The sequence below is a fragment of the Sapajus apella genome, unplaced genomic scaffold (genome assembly GCF_009761245.1).
Source record: "Sapajus apella isolate SASKATOON/1434 unplaced genomic scaffold, GSC_monkey_1.0 scaffold2, whole genome shotgun sequence".
NCBI classification, from domain to species: Eukaryota; Metazoa; Chordata; class Mammalia; order Primates; family Cebidae; genus Sapajus; species Sapajus apella.
In genome coordinates this window covers 39,242,775-39,266,453 of record NW_022436942.1, presented here as the reverse complement: position 1 = coordinate 39,266,453, position 23,679 = coordinate 39,242,775, and the positions used below count along the sequence as shown (strand labels likewise).

The 23,679-nt window shown below is 35.5% G+C and overlaps 1 protein-coding gene across 3 annotated transcripts in view; it reads right to left on the bottom strand.

Moving 5' to 3' along the window:
* Positions 1-23,679, bottom strand: part of OTOGL (otogelin like) — a 195,718-nt gene that overhangs the window by 97,363 nt on the left and 74,676 nt on the right. For all 3 annotated transcript variants that reach the window (XM_032296527.1, XM_032296546.1, XM_032296537.1), the window contains 6 exons: positions 22,823-22,988; positions 22,109-22,183; positions 19,573-19,625; positions 17,807-17,969; positions 10,848-10,955; positions 9,957-10,095 (listed from right to left, as the gene is read on the bottom strand). In XM_032296527.1, the coding sequence (XP_032152418.1) occupies positions 9,957-10,095; positions 10,848-10,955; positions 17,807-17,969; positions 19,573-19,625; positions 22,109-22,183; positions 22,823-22,988 (704 nt within the window). The remainder of the gene's footprint in view (positions 1-9,956; positions 10,096-10,847; positions 10,956-17,806; positions 17,970-19,572; positions 19,626-22,108; positions 22,184-22,822; positions 22,989-23,679) is intronic.

Sequence of the window (23,679 nt, the reverse complement as noted above, 5' to 3'; positions counted from 1 at the left end):
TGGAAACTGAACAAACTGCTCCTGAATGACTACTGGGTAAATAATGAAATTAAGGCAGAAATAATGAAGCTCTTTGAAACCAATGAGAATAAAGACACAACATACCAGAATCTCTGGGACACAGCTAAAGCAGTGTTTAAAGGAAAATTTATAGCACTAAATACCCACAAAAGAAAGTGACAAAGATCTAAAACTGACACCCTAACATGACAATTAAAGGAACTAGAGAAGCAAGAGCAAACAAATTCAAAAGCTAGCAGAAGACAAGAAATAACTAAAATCAGAGCAGAACTGAGGGAGATAGAGACACAAAATATCGTTCAAAAAATCAATGAATCCAGGAGGTGGTTTTTTGAAAAGATTAACAAAATAGATAGATCATTAGCCAGCCTAATAAAGAAGAAAAGAGAGAAGAATCAAATAGACACAATAAAAAACGATAAAGGGAACATCACCACTGATCCCATAGAAATACAAACTACCATCAGAGAACAATTTAAACACCTCTACATAAATAAACTAGAGAACCTAGAAACAATGGATAAATTCTTGAACACATACACCTTCCCAAGGCTAAACCAGGAAGAAGTCAAATCCCTGAAAAGAAAAATAACACAATCTGAAATTGAGGTAGTAATTAATAGCCAACCAACAAAAAAAAGCCCAGGACCAGATAGATTCACAGCTGAATTCCACCAGAGGTACAAAGAGGAGCTGGTACCATTCCTTCTGAAACTATCCCAAACGATAGAAAAAAAGGGACTCCTCCCTAACTCATTTATAAGGACAGCATCATCCTGATTCCAAAACCTGGCAGAGAAAAAACAAAATAAGAATATTTCAGGCCAATATCCCTGATGAACATTGGTGCAAAACTCCTCAATAAAATATTGGCAAACCGAATCAAGCAGCACATCAAAAAGCTTATCCACCACCATCAAGTCAGATTCATCCCTGGGATGTAAGCCTGGTTCACCACATGCAAATCAATAAATGTAAGCCATCGCATAAACAGAACCAATGAAAAAAGCCACATGATTATCTCAAGAGATGCAGAAAAGACGTTCGATAAAATCCAACATCCCTTCATGCTAAAAACACTCAATAAACTAGGTATTGATGAAACATATCTCAAAATAATAAGACCTATTTATGGCAAATGCATAGCCAGTATTATACTGAATGGGCAAAAGCTGGAAGAATTCTCTTTGAAAACCGGCACAAGACAAGGATGCCCCCTCTCACCACTTCTATTTAACATAGTATTGGAAGTTCTGGACAGGACAATCAGGCAAGAGAAAGAAATAAAGGTATTCAAATAGGAAGAGAGGAAGCCAATTTGTCTCTGTTTGCAGATGACATGATTGTATATTTAGAAAACTCCATCCTTTCAGCCCAAAAACTTCTTAAACTGGTAAGCAACTTTAGCAAAGTCTCAGGATACAAAATCAATGTGCAAAAATCACAAGCATTCCTATACACTAATAATAGACAAACAGAGAGCCAAATCATGAGCGAACTCCTGTTCACAATTGCTTCAAAGAAAATAAAATACCTAGGAATACAACTTACAAGGGATGTGAAGGGCCTCTTCAAGGAGAACTACAAACCACTGCTCAAGGAAATCAGAGAGGACCCAACCAAATGGAAAAACATTCCATGCTCGTGGATAGGAAGAATCAATATCATGAAAATGGCCATATCTCCGAAGTAATTTATAGATTCAGTGCTATCCCCATCAAGCTACCACTGACTTTCTTCAAAGAATTAGAAAAAACTACTCTAAACTTCATATGGAATCAAAAAAAGAGTCCGTATAGCCAAGACAATCCTAAGCAAAAAGAAGAAAGCTAGAGGCATCATGCTACCTGACTTGAAACTATACTACAAGGCTACAGCAACCAAAACAGCATGGCGCTGATACCAAAACAGATACATAGACCAATGGAACAGAACAGATGATTCAGAAATAACACCACACATCTACAACCATCTGATCTTTGACAAATCTGACAAAAACAAGCAACAAGCAATGGGGAAAGGATTCCCTATTTAATAAACAGTGTTGGGAAAACTGGCTAGCCACATGTAGAAAACTGAAACTGGACCCTTTCCTTACACCTTATACAAAAATCAACCCAAGCTAGATTAAAGATTTAAACGTATTACCTAAAACCATAAAAACCATAGAAGAAAACCTAGGCAATACTATTCAGGACATAGCCATGGGCAAAGACTTCGTGACTAAAACACCAACAGCAATTGCAACAAAAGCCAAAATTGACAAATGGGATCTAATTAAACTAAAGAGCTCAAACTAGTGTCAGAGTGAGTAGGCAACCTACAGAATGGGAGAAAAATTTTGCAATCTATCCATCTGACAAAAGGCTAATATCCAGAATCTACAAAGAACTTAAACAATATACAAAAAAAAAAAAACATCAAAAAGTGGGCAAAGGATATAAACAGACACTTTTCAAAAGAAGACATTTATGTGCCCAACAAACATATGACAAAATGCTCATCATCACTGATCATTAGAGAAATGCAAATCAAAACCACAATTAAAAAGTCAAGAAACAACAGATACTGGAGAGGATGTGGAGAAATAGGAATGCTTTTACACTGTTTGGTGGGAGTTAAATTAGTTCAACCATTGTGGAAGACACTGTGGTGATTCCTCAAGGATCTAGAACGAGAAATATCATTTGACCCAGCAATCCCATTACTACATGTATACTCAAAGGATTATAAATAATTCTACTATAAAGACATATGTACACATATGTTTACTGTAGCACTATTCATAATAGCAAAGACTTGAACCCAACCCAAATGCCTTTCAATGATAGATTGGATAAAGAAAATGTGGTACATATACACCATGGAATACTATGCAGCCATAAAAAAGAATGAGTTTTTATTTTTTGCAGGAAAATGGATGAAGCTGGATACCATCATTCTCAACAAATTAATGCAGGAACAGAAAACCAAACACTGCATATTCTGACTCATAAATGGGAGTTGACCAGTGAGAACACATGGACACAGGGAAGGGAACCTCATCACACACTGGGGCCTGTCAGGAGGTGGGGGTAAAGGGTAAGGAGAGCATTAGAACAAACACCTAATGCATGTGGGGCTTAAAACTTATATGACAGGTTGATAAGTGCAGCACACCACCATGGCACATGTATACCTATGCAACAAACCTGCATGTTCTGCACATGTATCTCAGAACTTAAAGTATAATTTTAAAAAAAAGAAGAGGCAGAATCCAAAACCCTACTGCAATTCTATGAAAACAGAATTTATATTTTAACAATATCCCTAGGTGATACACATGCACACTAAGGTTTAGGAAGTGCTGCTCTAAACACTTGACATTGAAAGGTGGCATATGTGTTTATCACAAGTGTTAGATTGCTAGAACTAAAAAATAACGTTTAAGCTTGTGGTCTCTATTCTCTAGTGAAGACTGTTGAAAAATTTAAACAAGTAATTTTTTAACTTCATAACTTCAGTCAAAATTGTGCTAGTTCCTATGAGGAACTCAGAAGAAGTGTACCACACAGTTCTGACATAAAATGATATACAATCTAGATGACTACAGAAGAATAATCAGAATATAATGAGCTGCTTAATTTTGACATGATTACTATAAACACAATGGGGTATAAGAACAGGACAGATCACTGTGAGCTGAAAATATGACTTTGAGGGAGCAGAGGAAATCAGATACAGAGAGCACAATGAGAAAAGATATAAATGAGGGATGGAGTTGACAGAACCCTTTGAAAGACTAGCATAAGAGGTTTCACTTTATGAGGCTAGTGGAAGCTACAGGAAGCCATTGGAAATCCCTGTAGTTCTTAATAAGCAATGACATGATAACAACCTGAATCTTAGAAAGATAAATAGAAAGAAAGAGTGTATTACTGTAAGGATGAATCTGAATCAGAAATATAGTCAAGAAATTGAGGCTCAGAGCTATATATATCAATTTGGAACTCATCAGTGTGTAGATGTGGCTATGATTTTAGAAGCAGATGAACACACCAAGCACTAGGAGAAAGGGGTAGAAAGCCACAAAAAGATGTCCAGTTCAGTTAACATTCAGTGAAAAACTATGTCCCCAGTATGAAACGATAATGAGAAAGACTTGGTCCTTGCTCTAAAGGAGCCAACTCAGTCATCTCTGGGTGGGGGCTTATGCAAGAGGAAAAGGCAACACAAGACAAAGACAAAACCAGAAAGAGACTGAAAGACTCACAATATCCAGAAAGTCAAGGGTGGAGGTAACTTAAAGGAGTGTCAGAGGCATGTAAATATCAAGGAAAATGAGAATTTGATATAAAATCAAATCTGATACATTTTGGGAATGAAGTATATTTGTTTATGTTTTCAAATTCCTAAATTGTTATCTACTTTTCTAAGCCTCTAAATTTATATTCTAAACCTCAGGGGATGAAAGCATTCTAATATAAAATTGTTTGCTAAAACAGGCTTATTCAAAGAAGACACTCAGAGAATGTATATTCATTAGTGTGCCTTCCTTAAGCTCCAAAAATTATCCAGATAACACAAGACCAAAAACAAAAAATACCCTACAGGCAACTTGACATCCACTATGATTACTTGACTGTCAAATCCATTCTCAGGTATTTATTCTTTAAGAAACTTCAAATAATTCGTAAAGGAAGCCAAGACAAGTACCAACAGGAAAATGCAATGATGTAAAATATAAGCAAGAGCCTTGCTTCAGTTTAAACGGCTATAGATTTTATTATTCATTTTTTATATAACAGAACTAATATAAAATGGAAGATAGCCTATTTTCTTGACTTAGACTTAAATAACAAAATCACACACAAACTTCTAATAATATAAAAGTCATATCCAGAAAAAAATGCATTAATCATAGGTTAGTTTGCTGAAGGAAAAATGTTATTTTGTTTATTCTTGTGTGACTTCTTTCTAAAGCTTACATTTTTTTTATTTAGAAATGTAATTCTGTGATCATTAATGTCTAAAATTTAAATATATAGGTAATTGAAATGCATTCAATGTAAGCAATTTTAAGGATTTTATCAGATATATAAAGCCTGGAGTTTACCAAAGCATATCGTCGAAATAGCATTTCTAGAATTGAACATATATCTTTTTATTATCAAACCACAAAAAATGCATAACTCAATTATGGTTTAACATGATACATTTATATTCACCAAACCAAGTTAATAACAATAAAAATGGCTGACATTTATTGAACATTCACTTTATATCAAACACTGTCTAAGCCTTTTATGTATATTTATCTTATTTAATCCTCAGAACTATTTCACAATTACTTTTCACATCTTATAGGTGAGAAAATGGAGGCACGAAAGTTTAAGAACTAGCCCATTACTTATAAATAATCAAAGTTAAGAATGAGTTAAGGAAATACCAAAACCTGGCAAAGACACAGTGAAAAAAGAAAACTTCAGGCCAATATTCCTGATTAACATAGACTCAAAAATCCTCAACAAAATACTAGCAAAGTGAATCTAGCAACACATCAAAAAACTAATCCACCACAATCAAGTAGACTTTATTTCTGGAATGATAGGTTAGTTCAACATACACAAATAAATAAATGTGATTCATCACATAAACAGAACTTTAAAACAAAAGCCACATGATCATCTCAACAGACGCAGGAAAAAGTTTTTGATAAAATTCAACATCCCTTCATATTAAAAACCCTCTAAAAATTGGGCATCAGAGGAACATATGTCAAAATATTAATAGCCATCTATGATAAACCCACAGCCAAAATCATTTCAAATGGGCAAAAGCTGGACCCAATCCCAGTGAGAAGTGGAACAAGACAAGGATGCCCACTGTCATCACTCTTATTCAACACAGTACTGCAAGTCTTAGCCAAAGCAATCAGGCAAAAGAAAGAAAGGGCATTCAAATAAAAACAGGAAGTCAAAGTATCTCTCTTCACAGACAATATGATTCTACACCTGGAAAACCCCACAGCCTCTGCCCAAAGGCTCCTAGAACTGATAACTTCAGTAAAGTTTCAGGAGACAAAACCAATGTAAAAAATAAGCAGAATTTCTTTTCTTTTTTTTTAATTGTACTTTACATTCTGGGGTACATGTGCAGATCTTGCAGAATTGTTGCATAGGTACACACATGTCATGGTGGTTTGCTGTCTCCATCCCCCCATCACCTACATCAGGTATTTCTCCCAGTGTTATCCCTCCCCCACCTCCCTGTCCCCCGCTGTCCCTCCCCTGGCCCCCCCCCCCCTAACACACCCCAGTGTGTGATGTTCCCCTCCCTGTGCCCATGTGTTCTCTTGTTCAACACTTGCCTATGAGTGAGAACATGCGGTGTTTGTTTTTCTGTTCGTGTGTCAGTTTGCTGAGAATGATTGTTTCTAGATTCATTCATGTGCCTACAAAGGACACAAACTCATCATTTTTTATGACCGCATAGTATTCCATGGTGTATATGTGCCACATTTTCTTTGTCCAGTCTATCATTGGGCATTTGGGTTGGTTCCAGGTCTTTGCTATTGTAAACAGTGCCACAATGAACATACATGAGCATGAGCCTATAATAGAACAATTTATAATACTTTGGGTATATACCCAGTTATGAGATTGCTAGATCAAATGGAATTTCTATTTCTAGATCCTTGATGAATCACCACACTGTCTTCCACAATGGTTGAACTAATTTACACTCCCACTAACAGTGTAAAAGTGTTCCTATTTCTCCATGTCCTCTCCAGCATCTGTTGCCTTCAGATTTTTTAATGATCGCCATTCTAACTGGTGTGAGATGGTATCTTAATGTGGTTTTGATTTGCATTTCTTTAATGACCAGTGATGATGAGCATATTTTCATATGTTTGTTGGCCTCATATATGTCTTCTTTTGAAAAGTGTCTGTTCATATCCTTTGCCCAATTTTGAATGGGTTTGTTTTTTTCTGGTAAATCTGCTTTAGTTCTTTATAGATTACAGACATTAGCCCTTTGTCAGATGGGTAGATTGCAAAGTTTTTTCCCATTTTGTTGGTTGCCAGTTCACTCTAATGGATTGTTTCTTTTGTTGTGCAGAAAATCTTATGTTCAGTTACATTCCATTTGTCTTATTTTGGCTTTTGTTGCCATTGCTTTTGGTGTTTTAGTCATAAAGTCCTTGCCTATGCCTATGTCCTGAATGGTATTGCCTAGGTTTTCTTCTAAGGTCTTTATGGTGTTAGGGCTTATGTTTAAATCGTTAATCCATCTAGAGTTAATTTTAGTGTAAGTGTGAGAACGTGGTCCAGCTTCAGCTTCTGCACATGGCTAGCCAGTTTTCCCAACACCATTTATTATACAGGGAATTCTTTCACCATTTCTTGTTTTTGTCAGGTTTGTCAAAGATCAGATGGTTGTAGATGTGTGACATTGCTTCTGAGACTTCTATTCTGTTCCATTGGTTTATATCTCTGTTCTGGTACCAGTACCATGCTGTTTTGATTACTGTAGGCTTGTAGTATAGTTTGAAGTCAGGTAGTGTGATGCCTCCAGCTTTGTTCTCTTTGCTTATGTGGGCTCTCATTTGGTTCCATATGAAGTTTAAGGTGGTTTTTTCCAGTTCTGTGAAGAGGGTCATAGGCAGCTTGATGGGGATAGTGTTGAATCTGTAAATTACTTTGGGAAGTTTGGCCATTTTCATCATATCGATTCTTCCTAACCATGAGCATGGAAGGTTTTTCCATCTGTTTGTGTCCTCTCTTATTTCCTTGAGCAGTGGTTTGTAGTTCTCCTTGACGAGATACTTTACATCCTTTGCTAGTTATATTCCTAGGTATTTTAGTCTCTTTGTAGCAATTGTGAGTGGGAGTTCACCCATGATTTGGCTCTCTGTTAGTCTGTTATTGGTGTATAGGAATACGTGTGATTTCTGCACATTGATTTTGTATCCTGAGACTTTGCTGAAGTTGCTTATCAGTTTAAGGAGATTTGGGGCTGAGATGATGGGGTCTTCTAAACACACCATCATGTTGTCTGCAAATAGAGACAATTTGACTTCCTCTTTTCCTAACTAAATACCCTTTATTTCTTTTTCTTGCCTAAAATTTAGCAGCATTTCATACACCAATAATATTCAAGCCGAGAGCAAAAGAATAAGATTGCAATTCCATTCACAATAGTCATATACACACACAAAAATACCTAGGTATACAGCTAAACAGGAAAGTGAAAGATCTCTATAACAAGAATTACAAAACACTGCTGAAAGAAATCAAGATGACACCAAAAAATGAAAATACATTTCATGCTCATGGATAGGAAGAATCGAAATTGTTAAAATGGTCATACTTCCCAAAGCAATCTACAAATTCAATGCCATTCCTAACAAATTACCAATGTCATGTTTCACAGAATTAGAAAAAAAACTATTCTAAAATTCATATGGAATCCAAAAGGAGTTGTACTAACCAAAGCAATCCTAAGCAAAAAAAAAAAAAAAAAAAAAAAAAAAAAACAAAGCTGGAAGCATCAAACTACCCAACTCAAACTAAACTACGAGGCTACGACAACCAAAACAGCATGGTATTGGCACAAAAATGACATGATGGAAAAGGTTAGAGAACCCAGAAATACAGCCATGTATCTACAACCATCTGATCTTTGACATAATCAACAATAATAAGCAGTGAGGAAAGAACTCCCCATTCAATAAATGCTGCTGGGATAACTGGCTAGCCCTATGCAGAAGATTGAAACTGGAACATTTCCTTTCATTACTATTCTGGATGTAGGCCTTCTCAAAGATTTTATAACGAAGACACCTAAAAGCAATTGCAACAAAAACAAAAATTAACAAGTGGGGTCTAATCAAACTAAAGAGCTTCAGCACAGCCAAAGGAATATCAACAAAGTAAAGAGAAAACATACGGAATGGGAGAAAATATTTGCAAATCATGCACCCTATAAATGCCTAATAACCAGAACCTCTAAGGGACTTAATAAGCACCAAACAACTTCATTAGAAATTGACAAAGGACATGAACAGACACATCTCAAAAGAATACATACCTGCAGCAATCAGCGTATGAAAAAATGTTCAACATCATTAATCATTAGAGAAATGCAAATCAAAACCACTATGAGATATCATCTCACACCAGTCAAAATGGCTACTATTAAAAAGTAAAAAAACAACAGATGTTGGTAAAGTTGCCAAAAAAAAAAAAAAAAAGAAACACTTATACACTGCTGGTGAGAAGGTAAATTAGTTTAGGCACTGTAGAAAGCAGTGTGGCAATTTCAGAATTATCATTCAACCCAGAAATTCCATTATTGTGTATGTACCCAAAGGAATATAAATTGTTCTACCATAAAGACATATGCACGCATACATTTATTGCAGCACTATTCACAATAGCAAACACATGGAATCAACCTAGATGCCCATCAATAGTGGAATGCATAAAGAAAATGTGGTATATATACATCATGGAGTACCATGCAGCCCTAAGAAAGAAATGTCTTTTGCAGCAAAATGGATGCAGCTGGAGACCATTATCCTGTGAATTAACACAGGAACAGAAAACCAAATACCGCATGTTCTCACTTATAAGTGGGGGCTAAACACTGACTACATCTGGACACAAAGAGGGGAACAACAGACACTGGGGCCTACTTAAGGGTGGAGGGTGGGAGGTGGGTACCAGGATGATGAAATCCTTTGTACACCAAACCCCAGCAACATGTAATTTACCCACAATAACAAATCTTCACATGTACTCCCTGAACCTAAAATACAACTTGAAAATATATATTATTGTTTTATAGGTTTTATAAATAGCACATGAATTCGATGTATCAGGGACCAGCATACATGTTTTTACATTAAGTCTTTACACAAATGCAAATAAAAATGTCTAACTGCAACCTACCTTTATCAAAAATACCTGGCAATCACTGATATAGTCATATTCTAGTCCATCAAAAGAATAATAATGCCGGTCCCCATATATTGTGCACACTGCTGGGCATGGATAATATGTGCAATTGAACATTCCTCGTCGACAAACACTATCGAAAAATAACACAAGTTACCTTTCTAAAGAACTTGACCTTAACTAGTGATTTCAAGCGACAGTAATAACAGAATGTTTGTATTCAAGAGAATTCATGAGCAAATATTCCTTATGAATATTGCCAGTTCATTCTGATACCACCTCTTACATTGACAAAGAAGCCACATATTTATCACTTTGTTTAAATAAATTATCAGACACCAAAACAAACTCTAGGAATTGTGCATAGGTCACACAGAAAATAGATGATGGAATGAAAAACTGAACACAGATCTGCTGGTGGCTGAAAGAGCACAATGCCATCTCCCACACTTGAGTAAATTTAAATGTATTAGACATGACATTGCTCATGAATTTAGAACTTTTGTCCATATTTTAGAGAAATTATATTTCAAATTTTATTTTATGGTATTCTTTTGACTTATCTCGAAACTTGAAACATTCCATTAAATATGGTCTTTTCTTTGTAATATTTAGCACTTTCTTATAAACATGATTTTTTCCTATTAAAATTTTAGGTTGTTGTATTTCACACTTTTCTTCTGAGCTGAACAAATATGCATAAAGATAATGATATGGTTCCCTGTGGATAGTAACTGTCCACCAACTCCTACAAGCCTTTAAAATCTTATTTGCTCAGGCTTGATTTACTTTTTGCTGATGTCAGTCTCATTAAATAAATACAAGATGATTGAAATTAACACAATTACTTAGGAAAATATTTGTGAAATAAATGGATCTCCTTACCAGGTGTAACATGGTGTAGCAATCACTTCTCCTGAGAGATACTCCCAGTCTTTCCAGATACATGGGCAGCTTTCAGGAACATAACACTTTCCTTTGTGCTCTGCCATTCTTCCAAATGAAGAAGTAAAATGCTATTTAGTATGAACTACCAATTTCAGTTTTAAAATATCAGTAACCTTAGCACATTAAAACGATCATCTACATTTATTAGACCTGTCTAAGACACTCTATCTGACCTGCCGAGGAGCTGAATCCAGTCTTCCTCCCTGTTTTTCCACGGAATACCTTACACATCACAGTACTAAATGACAGGCAAATGACTAGATGTGGTATCTGTACCTTTTTGTTATTCACTAAGTGCATAAAAAGAAGACAGAAGCCTACATTTCTAATGTAGTGAGTCATTCCAGAAAAAAAAAAATTATAGAGGAAGTGAGAGTCCCTTTCTTTAATATCTGCTACTTAGAAGAGTCTGTGGGATCCAACAATTTTTTGATGAAATAGTAAATTATCAAATGGTTAACATTTTTATTACGAGATGTAGAGAGTATCAAAAGCTTCTTTCTGAGTGCTTAAAGTTGAAATCAGGAGAGTTTAGGTATGTGTGGAACTAAAAACATTATATTGTTTCACATTATTTCTTATTTACTTTTTATTTCACTCAAGGAGTGTTTAATAACTTGAATACTAGGAATTACAAGCAATTATCAAAAGCAGAAACTCATATTCATAAAACTTTATACATGATTTGAACTAAAAGACATTTACACTACTAAAATCAAACATGCATCACCTTCAAACATTCTTATATCATGATTTTTACATATTATATTAGTTAACACCATTCCTCATCACTACATAAATTTTATCATACAGTTGTACCATTCTTCTCGAATTTTTTTTATCTTTGTGTTCATTCTTTACATTATCCTTCTTGAGAACAGTGTGGATTTCATCCATTACCTTAGATACATTTCTGATTGTCTTATTCAGTTGGTTTTCAAATAGTAAATTCATGTTTTCTGAAATCTTTAAGTTTTCTTGTAACTGACTATGGTCCTTTTTAACTTCTCTGAGTTCACCAGAGAGGACTTTTGTTGGAATTCTCCAAATTTAATGTGGTTTTTTTCATCTTCATCTGTTTTTTCCTCCCAGTAACTGCAGCTTCTTTTCTACCTCAGTGTTTCTTATTTATTTAATGTAATAAGTTTTGAATGTTGGTTTCAAGTGTTATTTTCTTCTGGAAAGATTGTTTCCTGAAATAGTGTCTAAAAATGTCTATGACAATAAAACTTAAAATATACAAATGTTATATTTTAATGTACAATTTAAATATAAATATAAAATTAAGTATAAAATTTTAATATAAAAATTGAACTAATCTCAGAGAAGAATAAATTTTGGTGTGTTATTTAAATATTTGGTGTGAAGATTAAATATATACTACATATAATATCAAATCCTTTAATATAAATAAACATATATTTCAATATTCTTACATTTTTTTCTAAAAGTTTTAATAAATAACTTAATAATTATATAGTATAATAATAAATAATTTTGTTAGTAATAAAATATAAATATAATTACATATATAAAATAGCAATAAGGATAAAAATAACATTAAATTTAAAAATCTGTTGTAATTTAAATAATTTATTATGAATTAATCTATAATTTAACTTATATAAATAACAAACAATAAATTAATTAAAATGAAAATCTCCTAAAATAGATAAGATGTAAAATTTTTTTTACATTTTGCTTAAAATGTAAAAATTTAATATTACAAAAATTAACATGGAATTCAGGAACCCGAAGTTATTTCCTCTTCTCTAAAACAGAAATAATTCCTCATGTTGTTTTAGCACTCTGTTTTCTCTCTCATGACTCTTTGTACACAGTCTTGTAATTCCTTATTCAATGGAGAGCATATGCTATCCACTACACTTTCAGCTTCACTCAAGAGGACCATAAATATCTTGTTAATGTTCATGTCACAATGAGTAATGCATAGAAGACAACTGCTGAGTAAAGGTGAATAAAATTATTTATATAAATGATACATTATCTCATTTAGATTTCTTTCAGACCAACAATGCCCCAGATCTCTCACCTCGGCCCTCCCAAACTTCTAGTCACTCATCCTGGGCTTTGAATTTTTCTTCTGCCTGGAAAATTCTTTTCCCATGTTCTGTCTGGGAAACTTATCATTTAAGACTCAATTCGGTGCAATCTTTATGTCCCTAATTCCCTCACATACTCTGTATACTTTGTAATTTTATAAACTTTTATTGGAGGATTTATCGCAATAAACCGTTAAATATTTCATTAAATATCTTATAATGATAAAAATAATAACAAAACTCATATTTTTGAATGCTTGCTATGGCAAGGCACTATTCTAACCATTTTAACTATGCCACTAACTGATCTTATCCTAGTGACAATCCCCTAAGGTAGATTCTATTATTATCTAATAAATGTATTTTACCACTCCCCATTCCTATAGCTTAACACAATGCCTCAAACATCACATGCATCATAAACTTTAATTGTTCAGTTGTTTAAGTGAGGGAAACCTCACCAAAATGAACCACAATTCTTATATCTCCAGACAAAGTCATGGTTTTAACTGACTTTGCTAATGACTGATGAGTTTTTCATAACTACTCAAAACTGGAAGAAGGAAAGGGAAAACTTCAAATCACTGTAAATTATACGTGTATTGCCAATTTGGTTCTAGACCACAGCAATAAAGTTAATATCATTAAAAAGCAAATCACACAGATTTGTTTCATTTCCTAGTGCATATAAAAGTTATATTTACATTATAGTCTATTAAATGCATAATAGCTTTATATCTAAAAATAAAAAAATAAAAAATACCTTAATTTAAAAATACTTTATTGCTAAAAAAAAAAAAGTTAATGATCATCTGAGCCTTCAGGGAATCATAATCTTTTTGCTGGAGCAGGGTTTTACTTCAATGTTGATGGCTGCTGACTGATCAGGGCGGTGGTTGCTGAAGGTTGGAGTGGCTGTGGCAATTTCTTGAAATAAGACACAGTGAAGTTTGCCACATTGATTGACTCTCCCTTTCACAAAAGGTTTTTCTGTATTATGCAATGCATTTGATAGTATTTTACCTAAAAATTTCTTTCAAAATTAGAGTCAGTCCTCTTAAACCCTATCACTGCTTTATTCAACTAAGTTTATGTAACATTCTGAATCCTTTATTATCATTCCAACAATGTTCACAGCATCTTCACCACGTATAGATCCCATCTCAAGAAACCACTTTTTTTGCTCAACTGTAAGAAGCAACTTTCAAGCAATATTCAAGTTTTATCATGAGATTGAAGTAAATCAGTCACATCTCCAAGATTCACTTCTAATTCTAGTTCTCTTGCTATTTCATTCATATCTGCAATTACTTCCTCCACTGACGTCTCAAAACCATCAAAGTTATCCATGAGGGTTGGAATAAACATCTTTCAAACTCCTGTGCATGTTGATATTTTGACCTCTGCCCACGAATCACTAATGTTCTTAATGGTATTTAGAATAGTGAAAACTTTCCAAAATATTTTCAATTTTCTTTTCCCAGATCCATCAGAGAAATTACTATCTATGGCAGGTATAGCCCTGTGAAATGTATTTCTTAAATAATAAGATTTTAAAGTTGAAATTACTCCTTGATCAATGGCTGCAGAATAAATGTGTTGGCAAGCATGAAAACAAAATTAATAGATACTCCTGCATCTCCACTGGAGCTCCCAGGTGACCAGGTGCACTGCCAATAAGTAGTAATATTTTTAAAGGAATCTTTTTTTTTCTAGGTATCAGGTCGCAACAGTGGACTTAAAATATTCAGTAAACCATGCTGTAAACAAACATGCTGACATCCAGGCTTTGTTGTTCCATTTACAGAGCACAGGTAGAGTAGATTTAGCATAATTCTTAAGGTCCCTATGATTTTTTAAATGGCAAATGAGCATTGACTTCAACTTAAAGCCACCATCTGCATTAGCCCCTAACAAGAGAGTCAGCCTGTCCGTGGAAGCTTTGAAGCCAAGCATTGCCTTCTCTCTAGCTATGAAAGTCCTAAATGGCACCTTATTCCTATATAAATCTGTTTCATCTACATTGAAAACATATTGTTTAGGGTAGCCACCTTCATCAGTTATCTTTGTTACATCCTCTGGATAACTGGCTACAGTTTCTCCATCAGCATTTGCACTTTTATGTTATGGAGATCGTTTCTTTTCTTAAAGAAACGATGAGCCAACCTTCTGTTGGCTTCAAACTTTTCTTCCACAGCTTTCTCACCTCTCCCAGCCATTATAGAATTAAAAAAGTTAAAATTTTGCTCTGGATTAAACCTTTGCATAAGGGAATGTTGCAGCTGGTTTGATCTATCCAGAAGACTTTATCCGTATCAGCGATAAGGCTGCTTTGCTTTCTTATCATTTGTGAGTTCACTGGAATAGTAACACTTTTCATTCCTTTCATGAACTTCTTTGCATTCACAATTTGGCTAACTGCTGCAAAAGAGCTAGCTTGTGGACTCCCTTAGCTTTCGATACGCCTTCCTCACTAAATCTAATCATTTCTAGCTTTCGATTTAAGGTGACAGATGTGTGACTCTTCCTTTCTCTTGAACTTTTGGTGGCCATTGTAGAGTTATTAATTGGCCTAATTTCAATATTGTTGTGTCTGAGGTAATAGAGAAACCAGAGAAGAGGGAGAGAGATGGGTAAATGGCCCATACATGGAGCAATCGGAACACACACAACATTCATCAATTAATTTTTCCATCTTATATGGGCACAGTTTGTGGTACCCTGAAGTAATTACATAGTAATCAAAGTTCACTGTTTACAGATTACCATAACAGATATAATGATAATGAAAAAGTTCTGAAATCTCGCAAAAAAATTACCAAAATATGACACAGAGACACCAAGTAAGCACATGCTGTTGGAAAATGGCACCATCAGATTTGCTTGATGCAGGGTTGCCACAAACCTTCAATTTGTAAAAAAAGAAAAAACGCAACACTTTTGAAGTGCGATAAATCAAAACACGATGAAACAAGGTATGCCTGTATCTGCTTTAAGCAGGTTTGGGCAGTGGGATAAGAAACATTTACTGAGTACTTACTATATAACTGGTGTGCAGCATATACGCAGTCATCCAAGAAGTAAATATACTGTTATATCCATTTTAAAAAGAGAAACTTGAGATTTCAAGTGGTGTAGTAACTTGCCATGAGGTACCTCAGCTAATAAGGAAGCCTAGCATAGAAGCCATTTCTATCTGACCTTTCCACTATACTACTTTCCATTTCTTCAACCCACAGTGATTTCTCAATTAGGGTTCTGTGGTCCTCTTATAGTCAATAAACTGCTGGTACTTTTAGAAGACACATGAAAACAAGTCACACTGGACTACTGTGCCAAAGTGAGCCAGACAAGGTCACATGGAAGACATGGCAAATCATATTACCATAAACAATGTTGTAAGAGAAAGTTATCTTAACAAAATATTTCCAAATCTGTCAGATGCCTCGAAGTCGATTCCAACGACATTTATTTCAATACAGTCAGAGAAGGTAGGGTAGGAGGAAATCTCCTTAACATTTTGTAATGAGATTTAGCCAGTAAATACATAAATCATTGTCCAACTAAACGTCAAAGGTGACAGTAAATATATTTTAAAAGATAATACCTTAAGCACAGCATATAAAACAAAATTAGGAAATGGCTTTAATTAGCCATGCAATCCCAAGAGTCACAATCAAATCAAATAAATCAAGCAATGTTGTGGGTTTTAATTATTCTACCATAATAAAGGTTTTATTTCCCTTCTCCTTTTTACTAAAATGTCTTCCTTGCTTATCTGCTCTATGGCCTAATTTCTACCTGTCTTTATTTTCCCAGGCACAGGCACTTGTTCTTTTGTGACCTTTTTTCTCTGCCTCCTATGCCCTTTCTTTCTAAAGAGATTAATACCAGTCCCAACTTACTTGGCTCTTCAACCTATTCCAGATGGGGGCCATTTAGACAAACGTGATTCTCCTGGGAAACAAACCACAAGACCTCACTTTTCTTTGCTCCTGGTTTATATGAGCTGATCCCAGGAATCCCTTTGTGTGAACATGTTCATTGAGGAAGAATGGGTGACCTGTTTGCCTTAGATGGCACTCCCTCTGCACTGACTCTATTTCATTACCAGAAGAGGGAGGGGCAGGGAGGGCAGATTATATGTGCACCTGTGAGGAAGCCAATAGCTACCAGATTCTGTGTTTGTCTTTCACACGTACTAGGTATTTCTGCAATGGAAGACCATTTATGAAGATAAGAGTAGAATATGCTGCCACAAAATAGTGGCTCATATTTATTAAATACACACACACACACACACCACATCTCACAATGCCTAACTGAGGCTTAAAAGGAACTTGCAGAAGAATCACTTCACTAACAGCATCAGAGCTGGGATTTGAGCGGTGATGTGTCTGAAGCCAGACCTCCTACTCTTACCCATACCCTTTGTTGCCTTGATACGCTATTTTCTTTAAAATAAAACAGTTGGCATCACTAGTACAACTTTACATCAACACCAGTAACTGCACAATACAATATTTTACAATGTATTTGAAGAGTGTTTTGAATGAAGAGTGCTTGTGTCACTTTCCCAAAATTGCAGTTTAATCAGGGGAGAAATTCCAAGTTCATCCAGAAATGAGTTTTCAACTCAATTCAGTATATTACATTAATAATATTTTACCATGTTACATAAGCCAAGCAAAATAATTACAATAGTCTAGCTACCAACCCAGTTAACCACTAGTCAGAACAACAATTCTGGCTATTTCTGTAAATAATATTTTCAAGAGATTTTGTGCTTTCAGTCAAAACCTGAATGTTCTGTATTATGAAGAAGAGGCTTACCCTGGTGCACAAACACAGCCACTTATACAGGGTGAGGATGGGGCACAAGTGAAGTTCATGGCTAGGTTTGCACATGTAGTCTCACAGTTAATACCACCGGCTGGCAATTCAGGGTCAGGAAACCTGCAGTCGAAATATTCTTTTCCCGCTGGGCAGACGTGAACTTCAGATATAAGCACAGACAAAATGTCCTTAACTTGTATCTGCTCCATAGACAGATAATCATACTGGCATGTACTTGTCATCAAAACAAAATTCACCATAAAATATTTTAAGAATTATGATTAGATAATGCTCTTACTCTTGATTTTTAGTTGATGAGGTTATAAATATTCCCTAGCCAAATTCCCTTTAGTCACTAAATAGGTTTATTCCAAACCTAATTAGAGTTTGAAAATGTTAGCTGCCTTCCATAAGACAGTAACTAATTAGAATATAATTTTCTGAAGTCAAGAAACAGGATATTTTTATTAATTCATACATACATAATCAATTTTTAAAAATATATTATCAATTTTTATGCATAACATAAAAGCATTGTGACTTTTTAAAAGCCACAATGAACACATGATTCTTCTAAATCTTGCTTCAACTCGAGTCATTGTTTATATCAGTTCTCACTATACCACAGAAGTGCAGAGGTAGACATAATTATAGTCAAGACAGGGGCTCCATATTCTTCTAGAAAGCTTCTGGGCTTTTACAGATCAAATACATTTCCTCATGTGGGGCCAGAGGGATCAAATCTTGTGGGTTCCTCTGTGAGAAGGCTAGCCACCTGGGCTTCCCTTCATTGACCGTGAGTCACCCTGAATCAAATGGGACAGAGTCAGGATGGCTACTGAGTGTGTGTGGTCCATAAACATGTCTTGCAAAGAAACCCTAGGCTTGTCTGAATCCTTGTAAAGTAGATTCAGGACACATACTTCAAAGCTCTTTAATAATAATGTATACCAGGCCATTCAAATATAGAACAAAGCAGTAATAGCTCATAATTACTTTTATCAGCCTACACTCTTCCTGCCCATTAAAATCTATGAAAGCAAGTGTTGTTTATTATGTGCCTAGAATTTGCCCATGGTAACTAGGAATTTGAGGCTCTTTATATGATGAAAATAAATAATATATAGGATGCTAATATATAAGATCTTCGGAAAGATATTTAAGTATAAAATGACATTCTGAAGGGATGACAGTAGATGTCATTTTACATGCCATGTTAAATTTATTGCTACTAGTCCCAGAGTCTTGCAACTCATAATGCAGCCCAGGAACCAGAAGTATTAATGTTACCTTGGCCACTGATAGAAATGTAGGATCTCAGGTGTCACCCCTGACCTAATGAAGCAGAATCTGCACTTTAACAAGATCCCCACATGAGCACACTAAAATCTGAGAAGTGATGGTCTAGAGTAGAGTTTCCCAATTTCTTTCCCACAAATGGGTTACAGCAGGTGCCTAGATACATATCCCTAAAGTCCTTGAGGTGTCTGAGGTGCTCTTGTGGAAGGCAGCATCTAGGCAGCATCTCTAGGGTTGATTTGCTCTACCCCTTAACTGACTTACATGTTCAAAGAAGACTATCCTAAAAATATTACAATTTTCAAGGTGGATAAAGTTGAGAAGCCCTGGAATGCCATGCATTCCCAAGGCTATAACCATGCACATTGGGAAGGAGGGCTGTGAATGACTGACAACATCTCCCAGGAGTGGAGGCAGAATCAGAGGTGCATCCTCCTTCAGGAAAACATCTTTTGAGATCTTACCAGCAGAGGGCGTTGCTAATTCATCACACTGCACAGTCCCATTTGAACACTGGCTAGAAGTAAATAAATAGTTAATTTATGGAATCAAATCTGGTTTGTTTGTTTTTCTCCTGAATTTCAACAACAATCTAATGTACAAGAATTGATTGAGTATATTATACAAATGTTATTTTTCCCACAAATTTTTTTTACAAGTTTTTAGCTTAGGTCCGATTTCAGGAGCACTATTTCAACACAAAACGTTTTTATCAAACACCTATAAGTGTAGAGCATTGGAATAGGCATGGGAGACATGAACACCAAAATTCATAGTCTTTACCATAATTTGTCTCGTATGAGGGGAAGGAGCACAAATAAATAATGCATGCAGAGTGACACATGTAACATAGAAATATGTTAACAGATAGAAGTAAAACAAAGAAAAATGTTTTTAAAATCTGTTGGCAACCAACATCAGGTAGTCAAAGGAAGTAAAGTCTAAACAGTTTTGAAGAGTGGATGGAGGTCATGGCACACCTAAGGTAGGAAGGCTGTAACATTCAGTGGAAACACACAAACCATGAAGAAGTAAAACAGCATTCTACATGGCAAAGGGCAATGCAGGAAGGGACAGGCAGTGAGAATGGCAAAAGAGGCAGAGGCTAGCTCCTAGAAGATGCTAAGTAAGATTTTGCCCCTGAGGTGAGCCATTGAAGACCTTAAGCAGAAAAGTGATACGGTTGCTTTGAATCATTCTGGCAGTAGCATTGAAGATAGGGTGGAGTCACAGCTTCCTTGCAACTTAGATTCTAAAGTCAGGGTAAAAGGCAAGAGCCACATATAGGCAAGATTAACCTTGACAATCCCTGAAGATAACATGACAGGAAACAACACATCAGTTCTCAATAACTCCAATACAGTTTTCCTTCAGCTTTGGACCTGATTACATGTCCTATATTTAAGCCCAGATGAAGAAGCTGACTCACATGTACAGGCCACATCACATGAAAAATATACTATGCACACTTGAACACTAGAATGACACTCAGAGTGTAATTCACCACTGAGTCACCTCTGATCGAATTTGCTCACACTTTGAATGGCACAGAAGAACTGACACAGACAGGTCTCAGATCACACATCCAGGTCTTCCATATCATACTTATTCTGGGACAAAGGCTTTTAAAAAGGAATAGCAAACAAAGTCACTATATTAAGTGAATTTTTCTTTTTCTCATTGAGGAGGGATGGTTACTTTGTTTTTGCTAAGTTTACATAGATTAATTATATTAAATCCAAAAAGATATGACACCTCGGCAGAACGAAAGAGGGGAAACTCTAAAGGCAAGAACCCCAGAGAGGAAGGTCCAGGGAAGAGAGAGTGAGACACACTAATTGCCAAAGCAATGAAGATAGAAAGGAAGAAATGACTTTTGACTATACGTAGAAAGTAAAACCAAGTAAAATCCAAAGTTGTTAGGTATTTATTGATTAGGTGTTTTGAGAAGGAGGAAAGAGTGAAAAATGACTCCTAGAGCTCTGGCTTGGAAATCTGTGTGAATAGTAATACTGCCTACCACAGAAAGATCCAAGAGCTAGTTGCCATTGTGTCTTGATGTGGAGTGAGAGGAAGAGAGGTAGAGATAAAGATAAAGGTAAATTGAGCATAATCTATATTCTGCTGTAAATACAAAATCAGCTGCAGAGCAAAGTAGGCAGGAGACAAGCACTGCAGAGCCAGGTTGACTGGGATTAACTCCCAGCTTTAGTATCAGGTTCCTTAGCCACCTGTATCCCGTTTTCTTCACCTGTAAATGAGGATAAAGCAACATCGCCTATCACTTAGGGTTATGGTAATAAGTAAGTATTTTAATAATAAATATTAAACACTTAGAATGGTGCCAGCACAAAAGAAGGCACACAGTAATTGTTAGATATTATTATTATTGTTATTATTATTATCTACTATCTATTATTATCTGCGGGCACCTATGGGGCAACTACAAAAGGGAGGTTAGGAATTACATGTAAGTATGGACTGCTGCATGGACGTGCCTAGATTTTCAACAGAAAAGTTACAACCAGAATGAATGTTATCCTATGATTAAGTGTTATCTTTCTAGTATTGATGGCCCTGGGGAGGAGGCACACTTACTCTTATGCAGGACATTTTTCAAATCTATTTTGAAATGCTTTTTTTGAGCTCACTCAGCAATCCTATAATATTTAAACACCTACTTCACCCCTAACTTCTAAGAACCAAAAATGATCAGACTCTCATTTCACTGTGAGATACTTAAATTCATAACTCCCTTCTGCAGTTATGAGTACAAAACTTGGTTATTTCACTTTGAAATGTCATATATGCATGCATTATGTATATATGTGTTTGTACATATGTATACGATCATATATATGATTATAACGTACTTAAAGATTACATTGTTATCTTTATTTTTTAATTACAGAGGTCATATTTCAACTTATGGTTTGGGTTAAGAAATTATATTAACACGTACATCATTTGTGAAATATAATCCCCATCATCAAAACCTACCATAAGCCTGAGGGTGTGGGGATGAGCTCTCCAGGTTGATAAATACTGCCCCTATAATGACACCGGCAGTGGAATCTATACGAAAAAAAAAGTAAATTAAATGGGATATAATTTTTTTCAAAAGCCACTAAAATTCAATCCGATCCTGTGCTCTCCATAGGTCACTGTAAGGCACACTCTGAGGTCTGCATGATTCTCCGAGACTGCATGCAGTCCTGTTACACAAATGGCAGAGCTGCTTAGACATGAAGTTTTGTATGGCTTCAGGTTTTGTTTTCTAAAATACAACTCACAAAACAATGTTGTTTTTTTACTCACAAGAAAAATCACTGAATGCAATTCAGAGAAACATAACTGATATATTATTTAGCACTATGTATAAGACAAAAAGCTTTACTTCGTGTGTAAATTGAGAAATTTGTGAGTGCTATGATATTAAAGTCCTGTTACTGAAGTTTGCCATGTGACAATGAAACATAAACCTTGTTATTAATTTGACTGTGGTAAAAACAAGCAGGAATACACTTCAAGATCAACCATCAGAGATTCCTTCACTCTTTCTGTAGCTATTGATGAACATGTACAGGGTTAAAAAAAAAAAAAAGTAAAAACAGTAAGAAATATTTTTTCAAAAACTTCCCTGAAAGCTCATTTAGCCCATAAGAAGAAAAAGCAATTAAAACAGGATGCTGCCAACCTATTTCTGTGACTTACATGGGTACACAAAAGCTAAGAGTATCTTCATAGAATTTGCCTTCTGGACAGTTACAGCCTTCAGCACAGTCATCATTGCACTGCTCCGGGGAGGAGACAGAAATGCAGGAACGGAGGCAGAATGAGGAACAGTGATGGTACAGCATGCCCTTCTGGCACACCACAGCTAAGGACAAAGGAGCATTGTTTGAGAAAGATTTCCACGGCACATAGAAACATTTTATGCCTGCTTAGAAGTCTATGATAGAAAATGAAAGCTGGTCCATTACAAGCCAAGGAATTGGGAGAAGCTTAACTTGGATGCTCAAAGAGCAATATCCTCAGTTGAAATGAAAGACTAAAGCAGGGGTTGGAAATCTCTTTCTGCAAAAGGCCAAATGATAAATATTTTCAGCTTTGCAGATCACACAGTCCCTGTCACAACTACTCAACTCTGCCCTTGTAGCACAGAAGCAGCCATAGGTGACACAAACACAAATGGACATGACTGTATTTCAATAAATTTTATTCACAAAAATGCAGGAGACCCGATGGTTGAAGTTTGCCAACACCCAGACTGGAAGGAATTGGCTCATAGTATAGGCAGATGATAGAAAAAGTTCTCTAACTGCTGGGTCTGTGATTTAAAAGTTACCTCTAATAAATCAAAATCCAAGACTGACATCCTGCACATATTTGGCACATGAATGTACATTACTTTTATATTTACATTATTTTTATCTTAGAAAGCCAAAATTGAGCAGTTAACATCAATACCAGCCAATGATATCCCTGGAATAACTGGAAAAAGCTTTGTGAACCTACTGAGGGAGTGAGGAGGTGGAGAGGGTGATGCCCCAAGACAGCGGTGGAGGAGG